Below are 15,292 nucleotides of genomic sequence, written 5' to 3' on the forward strand. Positions count from 1 at the left end.
CTGACATACCTAAGTATCCTATTAGCACAATCGAGATGATCATTTCGTGGATTCTGCATAAATTGGCTAAGTAGGCCAACTAAATAGTTGAGGTCGAGTCATGTAATCATCTAATCACTAACATCGATTTCGATTGAGAAAAGCTTGGAAGGGTCTGGTAAAAGAAGAGTTGAGCCTAACACACATGCTCTATGAGTGTCACAAATGATTTGTCAAGTTGTTCATTCCATAAAATTGGTTTGACAGACTTACGTGGATGATCTTTTAAAATGTTAGTTAATGGCGTAGTCAATTTAGAATATTAGGAATTGATTTTCGTAAAAATCCAATAAATCCTAAGAATGATCGAAGTTCACAAATATTACGAGGAATGGGCCAAAGTTTAACCTTTTCAATACGAGAAGTTTCAATTTCAACGCCATTTTCCATAATTAAATGACCTAGGTACACAATAGATTTTTGGAAAAAATCACATTTTGCATGCTTTGCATAGAAAGAGTTGTCACACAACTTTTGCAAAACAAATCGAACATGTTGAACATGATCTTGCAAGGTACGGGTATATATCAAAATATCATCCAAGAAGACGTCAACAAAATCACTGAGTTGATCGCAGAAAACGTCATTCATCGCTTGTTGGAATGTGGTTGGAGCATTAGTCAACCTGAAAGGCATGACTAAAAACTCATTATGGCCATAACGCGTACGAAAAACAGTTTTAGGAATATCATCCTCGGCCATGCGAATCTGATGATAACCTGTTCGTAAGTCAATTTCCGTAAAATATCGGGCCCCATGCAAACGATCAATCAAATCATCGGCACGAGGTAACGGATATGCATGTTTAATTGTCGAGTAATTGTTGTTCATAATGTGGTAATTTTGTGGCTTCAATAGAAAAATAATAAAATTGAAGTGCAAGATCAATTAGACACGAATAAATTAATGAACTAGAATACTCACTTAAAGATTTAGAAGACACAAGTGAACAAGAAGGACGTTTGGAATATTGAATAAAACGTTTACAATTATGATTGAGTGATTAACCCAATCAATGTACAAAGAAAGGTTTTTATTAAAAAACCAAGGGTATCCTAAAATGACATTTGCGGATTGTAGTTTCATAACATGAAAGTCAAGCTTCTCCAAATAGGTATCTATTTCAATTGGCAATTGACAAACAATGCCGCTGATGTATTGAACACTTCCATTTGCCATGTGAACTTGATAGGTATGATCACTTGCGTTTACGTGGAGTTGCATTTGCTGCACAAAGTGATCATTAAGAAAATTGTGAGAACTACCGGAATCAAACATGAAATGTGTTTATGTTCTATTGATATACCCGATTGCTCGGAGTAAATCATTACGTCCAAGTAAATGTGAAGGAAAAGTGCATTCACATGCACTTAAGTGGTTGGTATGAACTTCAATAACATCAAAAGACTCACATGTGTGACTAGTAGATTTGTCTTGAGGAGGGTTGTTGATTGACTTCCTCTCAAGAAGACGACAAGTATCCTTTGTGTAGCCCCGCTTCTGGCGATATGCACAGAAGAGGTTCGGTTTCTTGGAGTTGCGATCAAGAGTGTCACTAGATTGCTTACGTTTCCCAATGAACTTGACAGTTTTGGTGAACTCAGGTATATCGTGAACTTTCTTGGAAGTCCTATGGTACCGAAGTACAATATTGACGGCTTCCTTGAAAGTTGAGGAGTCATTATCATAAACAATCCAATGGTAATCCCCATTGGGAATACCATTCAAAAAACAAGCGACAAACTATTTCTCACTCGTAAGTCTTGATTTTTAGATCTAGGTTAGAGCATGATGCACATAATCCTCGAGAGAGGTAAATGGCTTACTCGACAACGTGAGCAAGTGTTGCGCTTGTTCGGTTTTAGAAGGTGGATGCAAGAACTATTTCTTAAAAACATCAACGAAACATTCCCAAGTTGTGGGTAAGTTCTTTGCAATCCTTAGGTCATGCCACCAAGCAGCAGCTTGGCCACATAACTCAAGACCGACATAACCTATTTTTACAGCATCCGGCTTGGGTCGAGCTCAAAGTGAGACTCCCAACGACCAAGGCAAGTGCTAATGGTCTCCATGGTTCTTTCTTTCTTATCTCTCTTGAATGGCGTGACTACGAAAGAAAGTTCACCTTCTTTCTTGGACTCAATAGTCAATTCTTGAATTTTCTTTTCCAATGCCATATTGGCCTGCCTCATTTCGGCCAATTGATTCAAGGTAGTAGTGAGCAATTGCTGAATAGTGATCCCAGCTTGTGTGTGAGATGCAAATTAGAGTTGAGAGGTCTTGATCAGAGAGATTGCCTGAACCACGTTCAAAACTTGTTCCATGATGCAAGTTGTGGGTATTCAATATAAATGAGGTTCAAAAAATACACAGCAAAATGAATGCTTGAAAATTTGATTGGAAGAACTTTACCAAGAAAGCATCTCATGTCTTTACTCCGCTACACGTATGAGATGTGATTCGAGATCCGATAACTATTGTAACACTATGGTGTTTTAAAAACCATGGGGGAAAACATAGCTAAGATGTCTTTCTTGGATCTCTATCTTGAATAATCATGGCAGTTCCCCGAGGCTCAACCATGGTTCTAACATCAATGTAGTTTCCTAATTAGCCTTATATTAGAATGTCAGCCCAACATGTATTGATATGGTCAAGAAAGTGTATTACGTGAAAAAAGAAGTGCACTCACAAGTAATATTCTAGTATTGTCAGTAACAAGCAAATGTCATGATAAAAACGATAAAATAAGGCACTACCCTAAGAGTTAAAGAGTGGCGAGAACAAGGGTAAAAGAGAAACCCATGTGCTACCTACTAAAAGAAAAAACAATTTCACAAATAAATTGATGGTGCGAGGTATGCACATATACATCCCACTATGATGGTTGTAATTTGCTCAATTGTGACATAAGCCACAAGTTGATACAAATGGTGGTGGTATTGTGTACAAAGATGTAGTACTAAAATTTATAAGTAAAACATCAATAGGGAAACTCATGTGGTTTCACTTGAGTTCTAAGGATCAATAATATGAGTTAAACCTAGATGACACGTTGGAAAAAAATGTTCAAGAAGTGGCATGATGCCCACTCCATACGAAAAAATAGTCTACACAAAAGCGTTACATCATCAGTAAACGCACGTAAATACTTCAAACATGAAAAAGAAGGGGAAAAAGAGAGTTAATTGTGGGTGGGTAAATGACAATTACAAGAAAATCATACAATTTGAAAAGTGAAACGACAATTTGTGTAATTAGAAATTAATTAGAATAATAATCAATTAGGTGTATGAAACATTATGCATGCCTTAAGGTAAGAAACCCTAGGGTAGTCTACATGCACCTCCTCAAGACCACTACATTATTCTTCAAGAAAATAGATTGGATAGATGAACCTGTTCCACCCGACCACCCCCAAGTTATGATCTAGACATAGCCAACCTACCACCCACGGCCCATACCACCGGATATAAGAATGACTAATACCTTGGAAGAGATAAACACGATCGTCGAGACGAAAGCCTAGCCCGCACCACCGGTGTCTAAGACAATAGCCTTCCAACGTAATGTCCTTATGAGGGTAGCTAAGCCTCATATTTATAACTATACTTCATTGGATTGGTTTTATCATACACTTCATTTGTACAAATTGCAAACTTATCAACAACCAACACTAGAAGGAAAATAAATATTACAACTCCTACAAGACATTCCAACCCATGACAAATTTGTTCAAGACTTCCACAACCATCTCCATATGGCACTGCTTAGATGATCTAGGTTGATACAACTATAAAAACTTTGAATGTATAAATAAGACAAAAAAAATGTGTTGCTCGGCTAGTAAAATACCATGAGATCCTTTCTTTTCTTTTTTGCTATAACATGGGCATTGTCATGTGTGTTTCTTCACAAATTCATCCGTTTGACAAAATTATGATCATTTACAACCTTCGGACTTTTGTTTTAACACCATTGTGTAGATAATTTCTTAACAGTTCCTAGTATATGTCTCAACCATCTTATTTCAGGTTATCATTTACATGTGATGGTCGGCATAGTCTTTACTGATCTGCTCAACTGCAGAACCAGGCTCATTGAGGATCAAAACGCTGAAATTCAACAACTAACTTAAGTTTACCATTTTACCTTTTATTTTTCTTCTTTATTCTACCGTAAATCCGTGGAGGACTTGGCCGCAAAGGGTGCTTCCTAACTATCGCTTGTCCATGGATTTATTGGCTCCCCATGAACGATAATATATCAGCATCATAATCTATCACTTTTCCAGCATATGATTAGATTTGGTGTAGATGTAAAAATGAAAGAAAGAAAATGAGTATGCCAATGTTGGAGAGAACATGTGAGGAAACAAAATTAAACCACCACTTGATAATAATAATGTTAAGAATATAGCTGAAAAGAAATCCTCTAAAAGTTACAACATTAATTCAAAACAAAATTCCAATTCAACGAAGAAGTTTGTCTCCAATTTTGGTATAGTTTGTTTCCGCTAAAGCAATCCTTGTACAGTGGGCAAGCCTTAGTATTTATATGCCTTTTTGAATAAGCGCATATGACCCACGCTTGCCATGCTTTATTAACGGACAACAAATGAAAATTTCTCGGTACATGTTGCATTATCAATAGTCCTCGACAACACTCTCATCAATCAACTGTAGATAAAAGAAAAAGGAAGTAAAAATCTCATTAATCTTAGCTATATCTAGTATTAAAATTAGTCTCTACCAACAGTTGAATGTTGCCTAGTGGTTTGACCACTTTCCTTTTATGCAATAGGTCAGGAATTCCACCCCACCATTTTCCCCAAAATGTGCCATTAACAGAAGCAAAATCAAAATATTTACCAATGATCCAAATCGTTCATATAGTTACATTACCTTAGCTATACCTAGCTATATCTGGTTAAAACATAGGCTTTACCAAGGGTAGGTTCGTTTGGCCTAGTGGTGTGACTACTTCACTTGCTTTTTAGGCAAAATAGGTAACGCATTTGCCTCCAAAACGCCCCATTCAGAGAAAAACAAAAAAATAAAAGATTTACCAGTGATCCCAATCTTTCATATGCCTCCATCACTTTAGGATCTTCTTCATGTTCATATCCAATTTCTAGAATTCTAGGCCCATTCACTGACCATAAAGCTCTTCGTCCACCTTCCTAGAGAAAAAAAAAGGAGAAAAAAATATAATTCAAAATAAAATCCAAGCACTATACTACCTATATCTCCGGAAGTAGACAGACAGGTTTTGATTTCTCGAAAAGTAACTTTTGAATAATCAACATACATGAAGAGCAATCAAATAGAGTGCCTCTGCGGCTTCAATTCGGATATGTGGATCTGTTTCTGGTTCTCGCTCATGTGAGAGGGGATTTGCAAGCTCCAGTGGCATTTTTGCTGTGTCTTTACTACTGTATGCCTGTGGAACAACAAAACTAAGATTTATTTTTTTTAACTAAGGCAGGATGGGACAGTAAGGCATATATATCCTTAGTATATATGGATTCCTCACAATTAAAATTTCTAATTGAAGTATAAAACACATGTATGGATTCAAAGGGTTTTGCTTTGGTATGGTTCCTTCAAAAATAGAAGGAGATGATACTGAATGCTTAATTTTTGATAGTACACAAGCATGTCATCTGGCAACATGCATGTGTATCAAAGAGGGGGGAGAGTGTGATGGATAGGACCCATTTCCATTGTAGAAGGGGATCTTAGAAGTGGACCATTCATGATATTTTCCTTCCTCTCTCTCTCTCTCTCTCTCTCTCTCTCTCTCTCTCTCTCTCTTCTCTCATATTATCGATCTAGCACACCACTAGTATTCTTCAATGCCAAGGAAATTTGTTTCTTTGGCTAAATTTGTTGAGTTTGATTTTGGTGTAGGCTGACTTTCAGTAGAAGAGGACTTCTTAGGATTGTCTCTTTTCTTTTTCCAACAATCAAGTTGAATGTGACCTTTGTAGCCACAATAATGACAAGTGAGCTCCTTGTAGGGAATATAGGCTTGGTATCTGTTCCCATCTCACATGTGCAACACAACATCATTCAACAGCTTAAAACTACATTTAAGGTCAAAGATGAAAAGCACATGCTTTAATGAGTACCAGGTCTACACAAATAAATTCTTAAGTTCAAAGATGAAAAGCACATGCTTTATTGAGTGCTAGGTCTACACAAATAAATTCTGATCCTCTTAAAAACTAAGAAAAATCTTACCATCTGATTACACAATAACTATACATATGCCAATTTTCCACTATCACCAAGGATTGACAGATATAGATACTAAAGTGCTTATTGAAATACCTGTTTTCCAGCAAGGGGTAGCAGAAGGGCAGGCCAAAGATATTGTGAAGCCAGCAGCAAACTTGGTAGCATATTGTCTGCCTCAAAACAGCAATTTCGAACTGTACCAGCCACCTACAGTTTGGAACTTTTGATTAAATACATAGATTTTATGATTAACAGTTAGTAATACCCATAGTGCAAAGGTTGAAATTCTTCTTGAGTCAATCCTCTACATAAATATTTGTCTCTCTTGCTATGTCTCTATGTCTCTCTACATAAATAATTGTATGAACACTAACAGTCCACATGTATGTGTCAAGTATCAAGTAGCATAAACAAATGTTTGAAAGTATGAAAGTATTATGAGCGTATCTAAACATAAAAATGTGAAAGTAAGAATGAACGTATGAAAGCAAGTATGAATGTCTGAGAGTAAGTATGAAAGTAAGAAGTAAGAAAGAAAGACAGTAAAGAAGTAAGAAAAAAAGGTATGAAAGCATGTGTAATGCATGTATGTATGTCTGTAGTATAGACATGGGTTTTGATGCTTAATGTCAGCCTATTGATAGAGAATATACTTTTGATAATAATCTATTTTCATGCTTTAGTGAACTACTTGCTGGAATGTATGATTCATACTGGAAGAAAAGGTTGAGAAAATTTTGGAAGGTTCTTTCTAAGTTAGGGAACACTTATTTTCATTGTGATGGCTACACTGCAAGATCACTTCAACACTCACCAAAATTGTGGGAGGACAGATGAAACAGTAACACATCTTGTATAGCGAGGCCGTGAATCTTTGATTTTATTACAATACGTATCTAACTGCGTACAAGTACTCTTTTCAGGTAAGACCATCAACAATTATTTTTGGCTATTTGGTTGCATCACAGTCCACATTAGCCAGAATGCAAATTTTTTTGTGGGTTTGTTCTGGACATTCAGGTTGGGATAACTTGTCCATGTTCTTTACATCTGGTTCAGGTTGTCCTAAAGGCAATTCCTCTATGATTGCTACTTAATGAAGCAAAAGAAGAGGGCACTTACATCCTCTCTTAATGTTTTTCGTAGATAATTCATTGCATAATCATTTGATGGATGATGTAGGAAAAGTGTTTGTTATCATACAGATAGGTCACTGAGTGTTAGTATTTGAAGTTAGAACCGACATCTTTTTTTTTTTCCAAAAAACCGACATCATTTTTTAGGACTTTTTACATATAAATGTGGATATACTTAGATCCTTCCTGTAGAGATTCAAAATAAGATACACGCTTCTCAATAACTACAGAAATCAAAATGGACATTTGAAGAAATCATATATACCCCTTTTCGGCGCACCATGCTCGGGGAATCAGATTGTGGCAGAATCTGCTTGAGTAGTCCCTTTTTGGAATCTAACAAAAGCTTTCTTCCTGCTTCAATGCGAGAAATATTCACAAGAATAGCTGAAACATGTTCATAATGGTCCGCCGATCCTATAAAGAATGCAAATTTTGGTTAAAAATTCATAGCTGTTCATGCACAATACAGAAATGCATAATCTTCAACTAGTCATTAATTTGCACAAAACCAATCATATTCATTCTTGCTTCTTATACCTTCTTACGTATCATATCAAATTGAATTTGAGACATATGTGTGTTGTTCATCAAACCATAACGTTAGCATCCTGACTTCACCTTAACTCAGATTTCTTATTCATATGAATAAAATGGCATATCATCATACTTTTTGTCTCATTACTAATCGCTTACATTCAAATCAATTAAGCATATCGTAGAATATTATAACTTTGAAAGTTCTTGAACATTAATCTGATGGTGAAGACTCAACTCATGAAAGTGTGAAAAGAGATTAACAATAGTTCAATTTTGCAGCTTCCAGAAGTCATCTCAACCACTAACCATTCCCTGTTGAGTTAGGATCACATCTGACTCTTCTGATTACATAATTAACCCAAAAAACATGTCTATGAATTGAGAAAACATGGAATGCATCTTGTATATATACTGAAGCATTGGCAAATAGTGCAAACCTTCCTCTGGTGACTTGGAAAAAAGTCTCACGAGTTTGCGTACATATAGGCCTTCCAATTGTTCAGTCTCCTAGTCCTTGCAGAAATCGAGAAAGTAAAAATGGAGATCAGATAGAACAAAGCTCGCATAAAGTTGTTTCAATACAATCCACTTTGTATACCTGAAGCAATCGGCTTGCACCAGACTCTGATTGTGTAAGGTTAACAATCAACATCACCAAAAGCCTATTTAAATTTGTGCCCAGCCTTCCGATGAACTCCATTGCCTTCTCAATCCCCCCAGCTCTAACAATTTTGTCTGCTAATTGTGGCTCTTGAGAGAGGTTAATAAGAGCTTCAATTGCTAGCTTTGATAATTCCTTTACAAATGTTCAATGCAAAATGATGAGCATAAATTTTAAAAGTTCTAGAGTTCAACTATATGTCCTCATTGAGATTATTAGATACCTCTTCACATTTAAAAAGATCTAAAAGTGGACCACAAAGTAAATCTGCTTCACTTGAAAGTGTTTTTATCCCTTCCTCGGTGCCAGTTAAGCCTTGCACAATCTCAACTGCTGCTTTCTTCACCTAAAATCATTATTTTGATCATGATGGAAAGTTCAGCTCCAATTTCTCAAAAGTCCACATAAAAGCAAAGACAACCTTCCACTGAAATTTATGAAGATAAACTTTCACTGAAAACTAACACAGCATGATTTGATTCACAGTGTCAACTATAACCTGAATCATTGTATGTAGATCAATGCAATTTTTAGACCTAACTTCCAGAAAATCCACTAAAATAGAAAAGCCAATCTTTCAAAGAGAATAATGAGGAAAACCTCTTCCAAAACCAACTAGCATGATTTGATTCAAAAGCAAATCAAAGTGTCCCAATAAACACATAATTGAGGTATGATTTGGTTCAAAGCAAAGAAAGGAATGATAGCAACGAATATAGTATTCCATAAAAATCAAAAGCAAACGATGTGCTTCAAAAGAAAAACAGCACATGATAATCACACATGCTTCAAGGTGCCTTTGATATATCTTCATTGCACCAGGTACCTTGGGTACGTCAGTTAAACACCACTATTCTTCAATACACATGTATATGTGAGTGAGTGTGTGAGTGTGTGTGTGTGTGTGAAATGGCAAGGACATGCAAAATATTCCAAGAGAATTCGACATTTTATTAACCATAGATCCTATAATCTAGCGCCATTTCGGATTTGCAAGCATTTAATCATCATTTTTCATATATTTGTACCATTATATACAAAGTGCATACTGCACCATAGGTTTGACACAACCAGTATGATAAGCAAATTTAATAGAAAGGTACATGTTTCTGTATGTATGTATTTATGCAAATACATAAACAGAAAAATTAACTCAGATTTGTACTATTCCATTAAAGCCCTAGGAGAGACACCATTCTACGGATGAGACAGTTGAATATTTTTCTATGTTCCTGCAAACAAGGGAATTGTTGTATCCCAATTGAATCTTTAGCTTAGGAAAGAATAGATCAATTTTCCATGGATGAAAAACAAAAACAAAATCCTTGTTTTCTGTACTCTTACTCTACACAATGGAAATTGGATTGGTAGTGTAGGTTTCTCATAAAAAGGAATTAATTTCTGAAAAAATCACGGCTGAGAACCAAAACAAACAAAAAAAAACTTTTCTCTGTACTCTGTATCTGCACGATTGAAATTGGATAGGTAAAGCAGGATGTTTACGAAAGATAACTTATTCATTTCTGAAACAATAACCTGGTAAGAAGAAGACGGAGATGAAAGGAATCCGATCAGCTCATCCAGTTCTTCTGAGATCGCCATAGCGCTCCGCTAAAACCTGAGAAACCTGAGGGGAGGCAAACAAGCCCTACAGTGTGTTTTTCATATGGTATAGAAATTGCTCAAATTGCCCCTCTGTTTTTCATTATTCTCCAAAATGCCCCTTCTTCATACATCATTGGGTAGAGGAGAACATCTACCTATTCTACACTAACCTCTAGATAGAAATGGTAGAGGTGGGTGACAAGAAGCGAGAGCTCAAATAGGTCCCAGTAATAGGGTAGTGGTGTTGTGTTCCTTTAGTCACAATGTAAACCATCACAAAAATGCACATTGTCCATGGTCTTTAGAAAAGGAACACATATCAAACAAAGAGGGTTAATTGCACACATTACACATCGTTGTCACACTCAAATTCTTGTGGTAGTGCTCAAGTTTAATAAAGATGAGTTAAGGCTAAGGCAAGCTTGAGCTAATCAAAGTTTGAGGAAGAGAATATAAATAGAGGACATCCCCATTCAGTATCTCTTAACCCATGATTGGAAACAACTTGAGCACTTGAGTTTAGGTGAGTGGGATTGTTCGTCCATGCCTTGTATTGGAGAAGCAAGATTCTTGAAAATACAAGCACTTGGATAAAAATAATACACAATTGAGTGAAATGATTGCTAATTATTTTACAAGATGTCTTTTGAATAGTTTATGTGATTCTCAAAATCAAGAGAATCAGATGTAAGTCCAAACCATGTGATGGTATTAGGATCCATACCAAAAAACTTGGAGAAATTTCCGAGTTGAACCCTCTTCTCAAAAAAGGTTTTTAAGAATGTGAAGAACACACACAAAATTCTCAATTTAATGGGCTAATCTACAAAAGAACATCACATGATGGTGAATTCAAATTTTAAGAGGATTGATGTGTATACCGTAAATAGATTATATGAATAGACTATAGGACCATATTAATCAATTCATTGATGCTAGAGGATCCAAGCTAAAATGTTATTGTGAAGTAGATATCAGAGAATGTTATTTCGAGGGAACAAACTCTTGGTTGAATGCTTATATGGAAATGGTTATGGGCCATGCAAATCCCAAGAAAAGTTGTGTTATTTAGATGGTTGTTGACACATTATGGCATTCTTGTGAAGTCATGGATGCGGGGGCATTGCCATGATTATAAAATGTGATAGTTGTGGTTCTCCCATTGAATCAGTTTACCATGTTTTATGGATATGGCCTATTGCTAGAGCAGTTTGGAAAAGAATGTTTAGAATCTTGTATCCTATTTATGGTAAGCAGGTGTACACATGGGTTTTTGTTAGATGGGGAAGATTGGCTAAAGAAATTCAGAACTATGGAAAGGAGTATGTTGATTTTCGTCTTCTCTCTTATGGAAGACATGTGTTGGAGGTCTCTTATACTACAACAATCCGTTGTTTGGAAGAGGACAAGGTTTGGTCTACAATATCTTCTTTAGTAGGTTGGGTATTGTGGAAGGCTAGATGTAAATGTGTCTTTCAGAAAGTTAAACAGAATGCGCTTGAGTTAGTCAAGGAGGTATGGTTAATGCTCTTAAATACTCTAAGAGGTCAGTATGAAACAATAACTAGTGAGCCTAAAGTTGTGATTCGTAAACAACAACAGTTTCGAGAATTTTGGAAAAAGGCAGAGGTCTTCACCTCTTTTGGAGAGAGAATAAAGTGGAGATATACTCCACCAAGATGCCTTTTTCCGCCCCCCGTCTTGGAACAACCCTACATGAGGGATTTTGATACTTGACATGCTAGTGCTGGTTAATGTGGATATGAGGGTTATAATATATTGTATGAATTTGTTGTAGCCTTTTGGCATCTTTCCATTAATACCAAGGTGAATCTTCTTCTTTTTTTAAAAGAATGTTATTTCGAGGGTGATTATTAGCCCAAGAAAGAGTTTTAACATCCATACCATAAACAACATAATGGAGATGGATATGAAAATAATTGATGTCAAGGTCACAGAGTGGACGACAACATGTCAAAGATGTTTGTTTATCATTATCTCATCAAAATTTCAAATAATATTATCTCGTGAGGAGGACATTGCATTAATGAAATATATTTGTGTCTTTAAAAAAATGGACATAATGAAGAAGGAAAAATCAACATGTAGTTGTTGTTTGACTACCGGAGCATAGAGTTTGCAAGTATAAAAAGGTGTGCGGTTGACATTGTTGCAAGTATAAAATTTTTGTGACTCTCATGTTTTCATATGATCTCATAAGTCAATTGTTCTTAATGCTAAACTGTACAACATATTTATTCCTTTGATGTATGGTGCCTATCATATGGACGGTTATAACACAATGTTGGGGCCATAAAGTCAAGAACGAGTTAGGCAACATATTGGAGAGGGTCAATCATAGGTGATGAAGTTGGTTGACATAAAAGTAAGAAATATGTGTGACCTGAAATGGTGATGAGGTAGATGGTAATGGAAAGAGAAAGCCATAGATCAACCAATAGGTAGACAAAAACAAACATTTCAAAGAAATTTAAATTGTATATAAACCAAAATTTACACAAGCATGATATTGAAAACACTTTTGGATCACATCGCTGATCCATATTGAAAATTTAAACAAGGCGAAAAGTTTGTAGAGAATGTATTTTAAACTAATTGATGACAAAAGGTTAGAAATAAGATTGAGATTTAGTAGTAAAGGATTAGTAGGAGACATGAGATAAAGAGAAACTAATAAATAACAAAAGTCATTACATGGATGAGGTGGATGAAATACTAATAAATGGCATAATCATTACAGGAGGCATCACTTAATGCTCAGGGATGACCTACCTTTACTACAAAGATCGTTAGTTGACCATGTTAGTTAGAAACATTCATTTATAAATGTCCAAAGGTCATTTGCTTACTTTCTTATTATGATAATGCTTATCATAACCCCTTAAAAATCATACACCTAACGCAACAACGTGGAACAACCTATCTTTGTGGTTCAAGATGAGGTGTTATTCTAGCAAATTGAAGTACGAAAGATTGGAAATCTTTTAGAGCTCCTCTTTTTCTTTTTCTTTTTCTTTCTTTGAGATTTTCAACATTTTTCTATGAAAGGGGAACAAAAGTTTGTGATAATGTACCTGCAAAGAAAACTTTTGCAACAGTTTCAACATAAAATTCATTACATCAGTTTCAAAGAATATATCAATTAACATTACATTACATTAGCATCAATTGCAAAAAGTAAATTGACACTATCATAACATTCTCAAAATGCAGATTTGCATTGCATTGGAATCAGTTCGCAAAAAATGGTTTGAGTGCAAAGATTTATAAACAAGATACTTTCCCTCATTGAATACACTTTATTTCTTGCAAATATAGATAATCATCCTTGTTGGACAATGCTTGAGTGTCCAAAAGTTTGGAAGAATCCTATTGCTACGGATCATTTAGTTCAATTCCAAGAGCTTCAAACCGAGCATTCTCACCATTTGCATGGTGATCAAAGCTACCCACAAGTTTGAGCATATCATAATTGTTATGGTTCCTCTCCGAACAAACCAATTTTTGTGTGATTATTATGGTGTAATGTGGGTTATACTAGATGAGATAAGTTAGATTATGAACACCTTCATCCATTTGTAATCCATAACATTGACATTCTACCTTCTTGTGGTTTCAATTGCAAAAGTTATATATCTATGGTAGAGGATGATTGAAGATAGTTGAGCAAAATTGAAACAATAAGAACACAAAACAAGGTACACATTCATTTAAAGATTGTGATACATATTAGAGAATTTGGAAATTCTCCTTGCATTAGCATATAATAATCAAGCAATAATAAAAAAGTGTGAAGATCACTATGAAATATATCTAAAACTTCTTAACATGATTTGTGTTCACTTCATTGGATTTAAAATATGTATTAGATGGAGACGTTCATAATGCTCGAGCACACACACACACACACCCAATATATGTATATTATGAAAGTATGTGTAGGGATGAGGAAGTTTTGAGCAAAGGATGTGGCACACTAAACCCTACACATTACTTAAACACCAAGTGATTGTATTAGGAGATTATCTACATTGTTAATCAAACCATATTATATTCACAATTAAATAAACATTAATACTTGAAAAGAAGCAAGAAATTAAACTCTTAAGCTTAGTATTGTTCTAAAATTGCATATGGATATTAAACTCTTCCAAAATTTGTTAACATGGTTGAGCAAATAATGATATTTAACTCTTCCAAAATTCATGATTATGTCAAAGTTCAACCCAATGCTTGATGTAAATTTGTAGTACTTGTTCTACTTGTTTATAATAAAAATCCCTTATCTTATTCTTCTTTTTATATTTATTGTTGTTTTTGGCTTCAATCCTAGATAGCCCTAAGCATCCATTTTTCTTGCTTTGCCTTTGTTTTAACTTCATAATCCTAAGATTGACTAGAGAAAGCGAGCAATCAAAGAACCTCAAAAAAGTCTAGAAATCTATAAGTCTCAGAGAAAGAGCACAACAATATTTCTTGCCTAGATAATGTCATATTTGAGATCCCGTCGATAAATGTCTCTTGCATTAGTGGCATAAAGAAGGGAGAAAAGAAGAAATCATTGTATTTGTGGGGTTAACAACTCCATCATCCATCCAAGGTAACCACAAGATCCAACTACATACCAAGTATCAAGAGGTCACAAATGTCTTTGATAAGGTGAAGGCCAATATGCTCCCTAGCATGGATTGTTAGGCAAATTATTTGTGTTTAGATTGTGGATATCCAAGCATATAATGATGAATTTCCTACATGAATCGAAAAGACAAGTAAACTAAGTTTGTTCTAGCAATAAATGTGACTGCACTTCTCAAGTTAGATCCAACAACCATAGTAGTTTCACTTATAATGCTTGGTCTAATAGCTTTGAAGCTTTGAGGCAACTAGATCATATGTTAAGTGAATAAGAATTTGAGCCATTTTCTTGGACAACCTAGAACATCTGAACTCTGGAGTTTGTTTCCAATATTGGTTCCATGTCATTGGGTGAAGTTAGCAGAGTTTTTCCACACACGTTGAACTCATTACATTTATGTTTGATCTAGTCC

The 15,292-nt window shown here is 35.2% G+C and overlaps 1 protein-coding gene across 1 annotated transcript; it reads right to left on the minus strand.

Moving 5' to 3' along the window:
• Positions 1–4,410: 4,410 nt before the first annotated feature.
• On the minus strand, positions 4,411–10,277 carry LOC147851130 (ARM repeat superfamily protein). Its single transcript, XM_087335863.1, has 9 exons — positions 10,155–10,277; positions 8,842–8,964; positions 8,556–8,753; positions 8,395–8,464; positions 7,683–7,834; positions 6,375–6,488; positions 5,350–5,481; positions 5,108–5,221; positions 4,411–4,718 (listed from the first exon to the last, which is right to left on the minus strand). The coding sequence occupies exons 1-9, from the start codon at positions 10,218–10,220 to the stop codon at positions 4,686–4,688; spliced, it is 1,002 nt and encodes a 333-aa protein (XP_087191989.1). The 5' UTR covers positions 10,221–10,277; the 3' UTR covers positions 4,411–4,685.
• Positions 10,278–15,292: the final 5,015 nt, after the last annotated feature.

This window comes from Azolla caroliniana, unplaced genomic scaffold, assembly GCF_043228905.1.
Source record: "Azolla caroliniana isolate FFs.n. ecotype wild unplaced genomic scaffold, voAzoCaro1.0.p SCAF_20, whole genome shotgun sequence".
Classification (NCBI taxonomy): Eukaryota; Viridiplantae; Streptophyta; class Polypodiopsida; order Salviniales; family Salviniaceae; genus Azolla; species Azolla caroliniana.

Bases quoted from the DNA above. Each gene is read 5' to 3' on its own strand.
- LOC147851130 (XM_087335863.1), bottom strand. From the start codon at position 10,220: ATGGCGATCTCAGAAGAACTGGATGAGCTGATCGGATTCCTTTCATCT. The intron at 8,465-8,555 runs GTATACAAAGTG...TGCAAGGACTAG, and splicing joins GTGCAAGCCGATTGCTTCAG to GAGACTGAACAATTGGAAGG. The intron at 5,222-5,349 runs GTATGTTGATTA...TTTTTTCTCTAG, and splicing joins TCTATTTGATTGCTCTTCAT to GAAGGTGGACGAAGAGCTTT.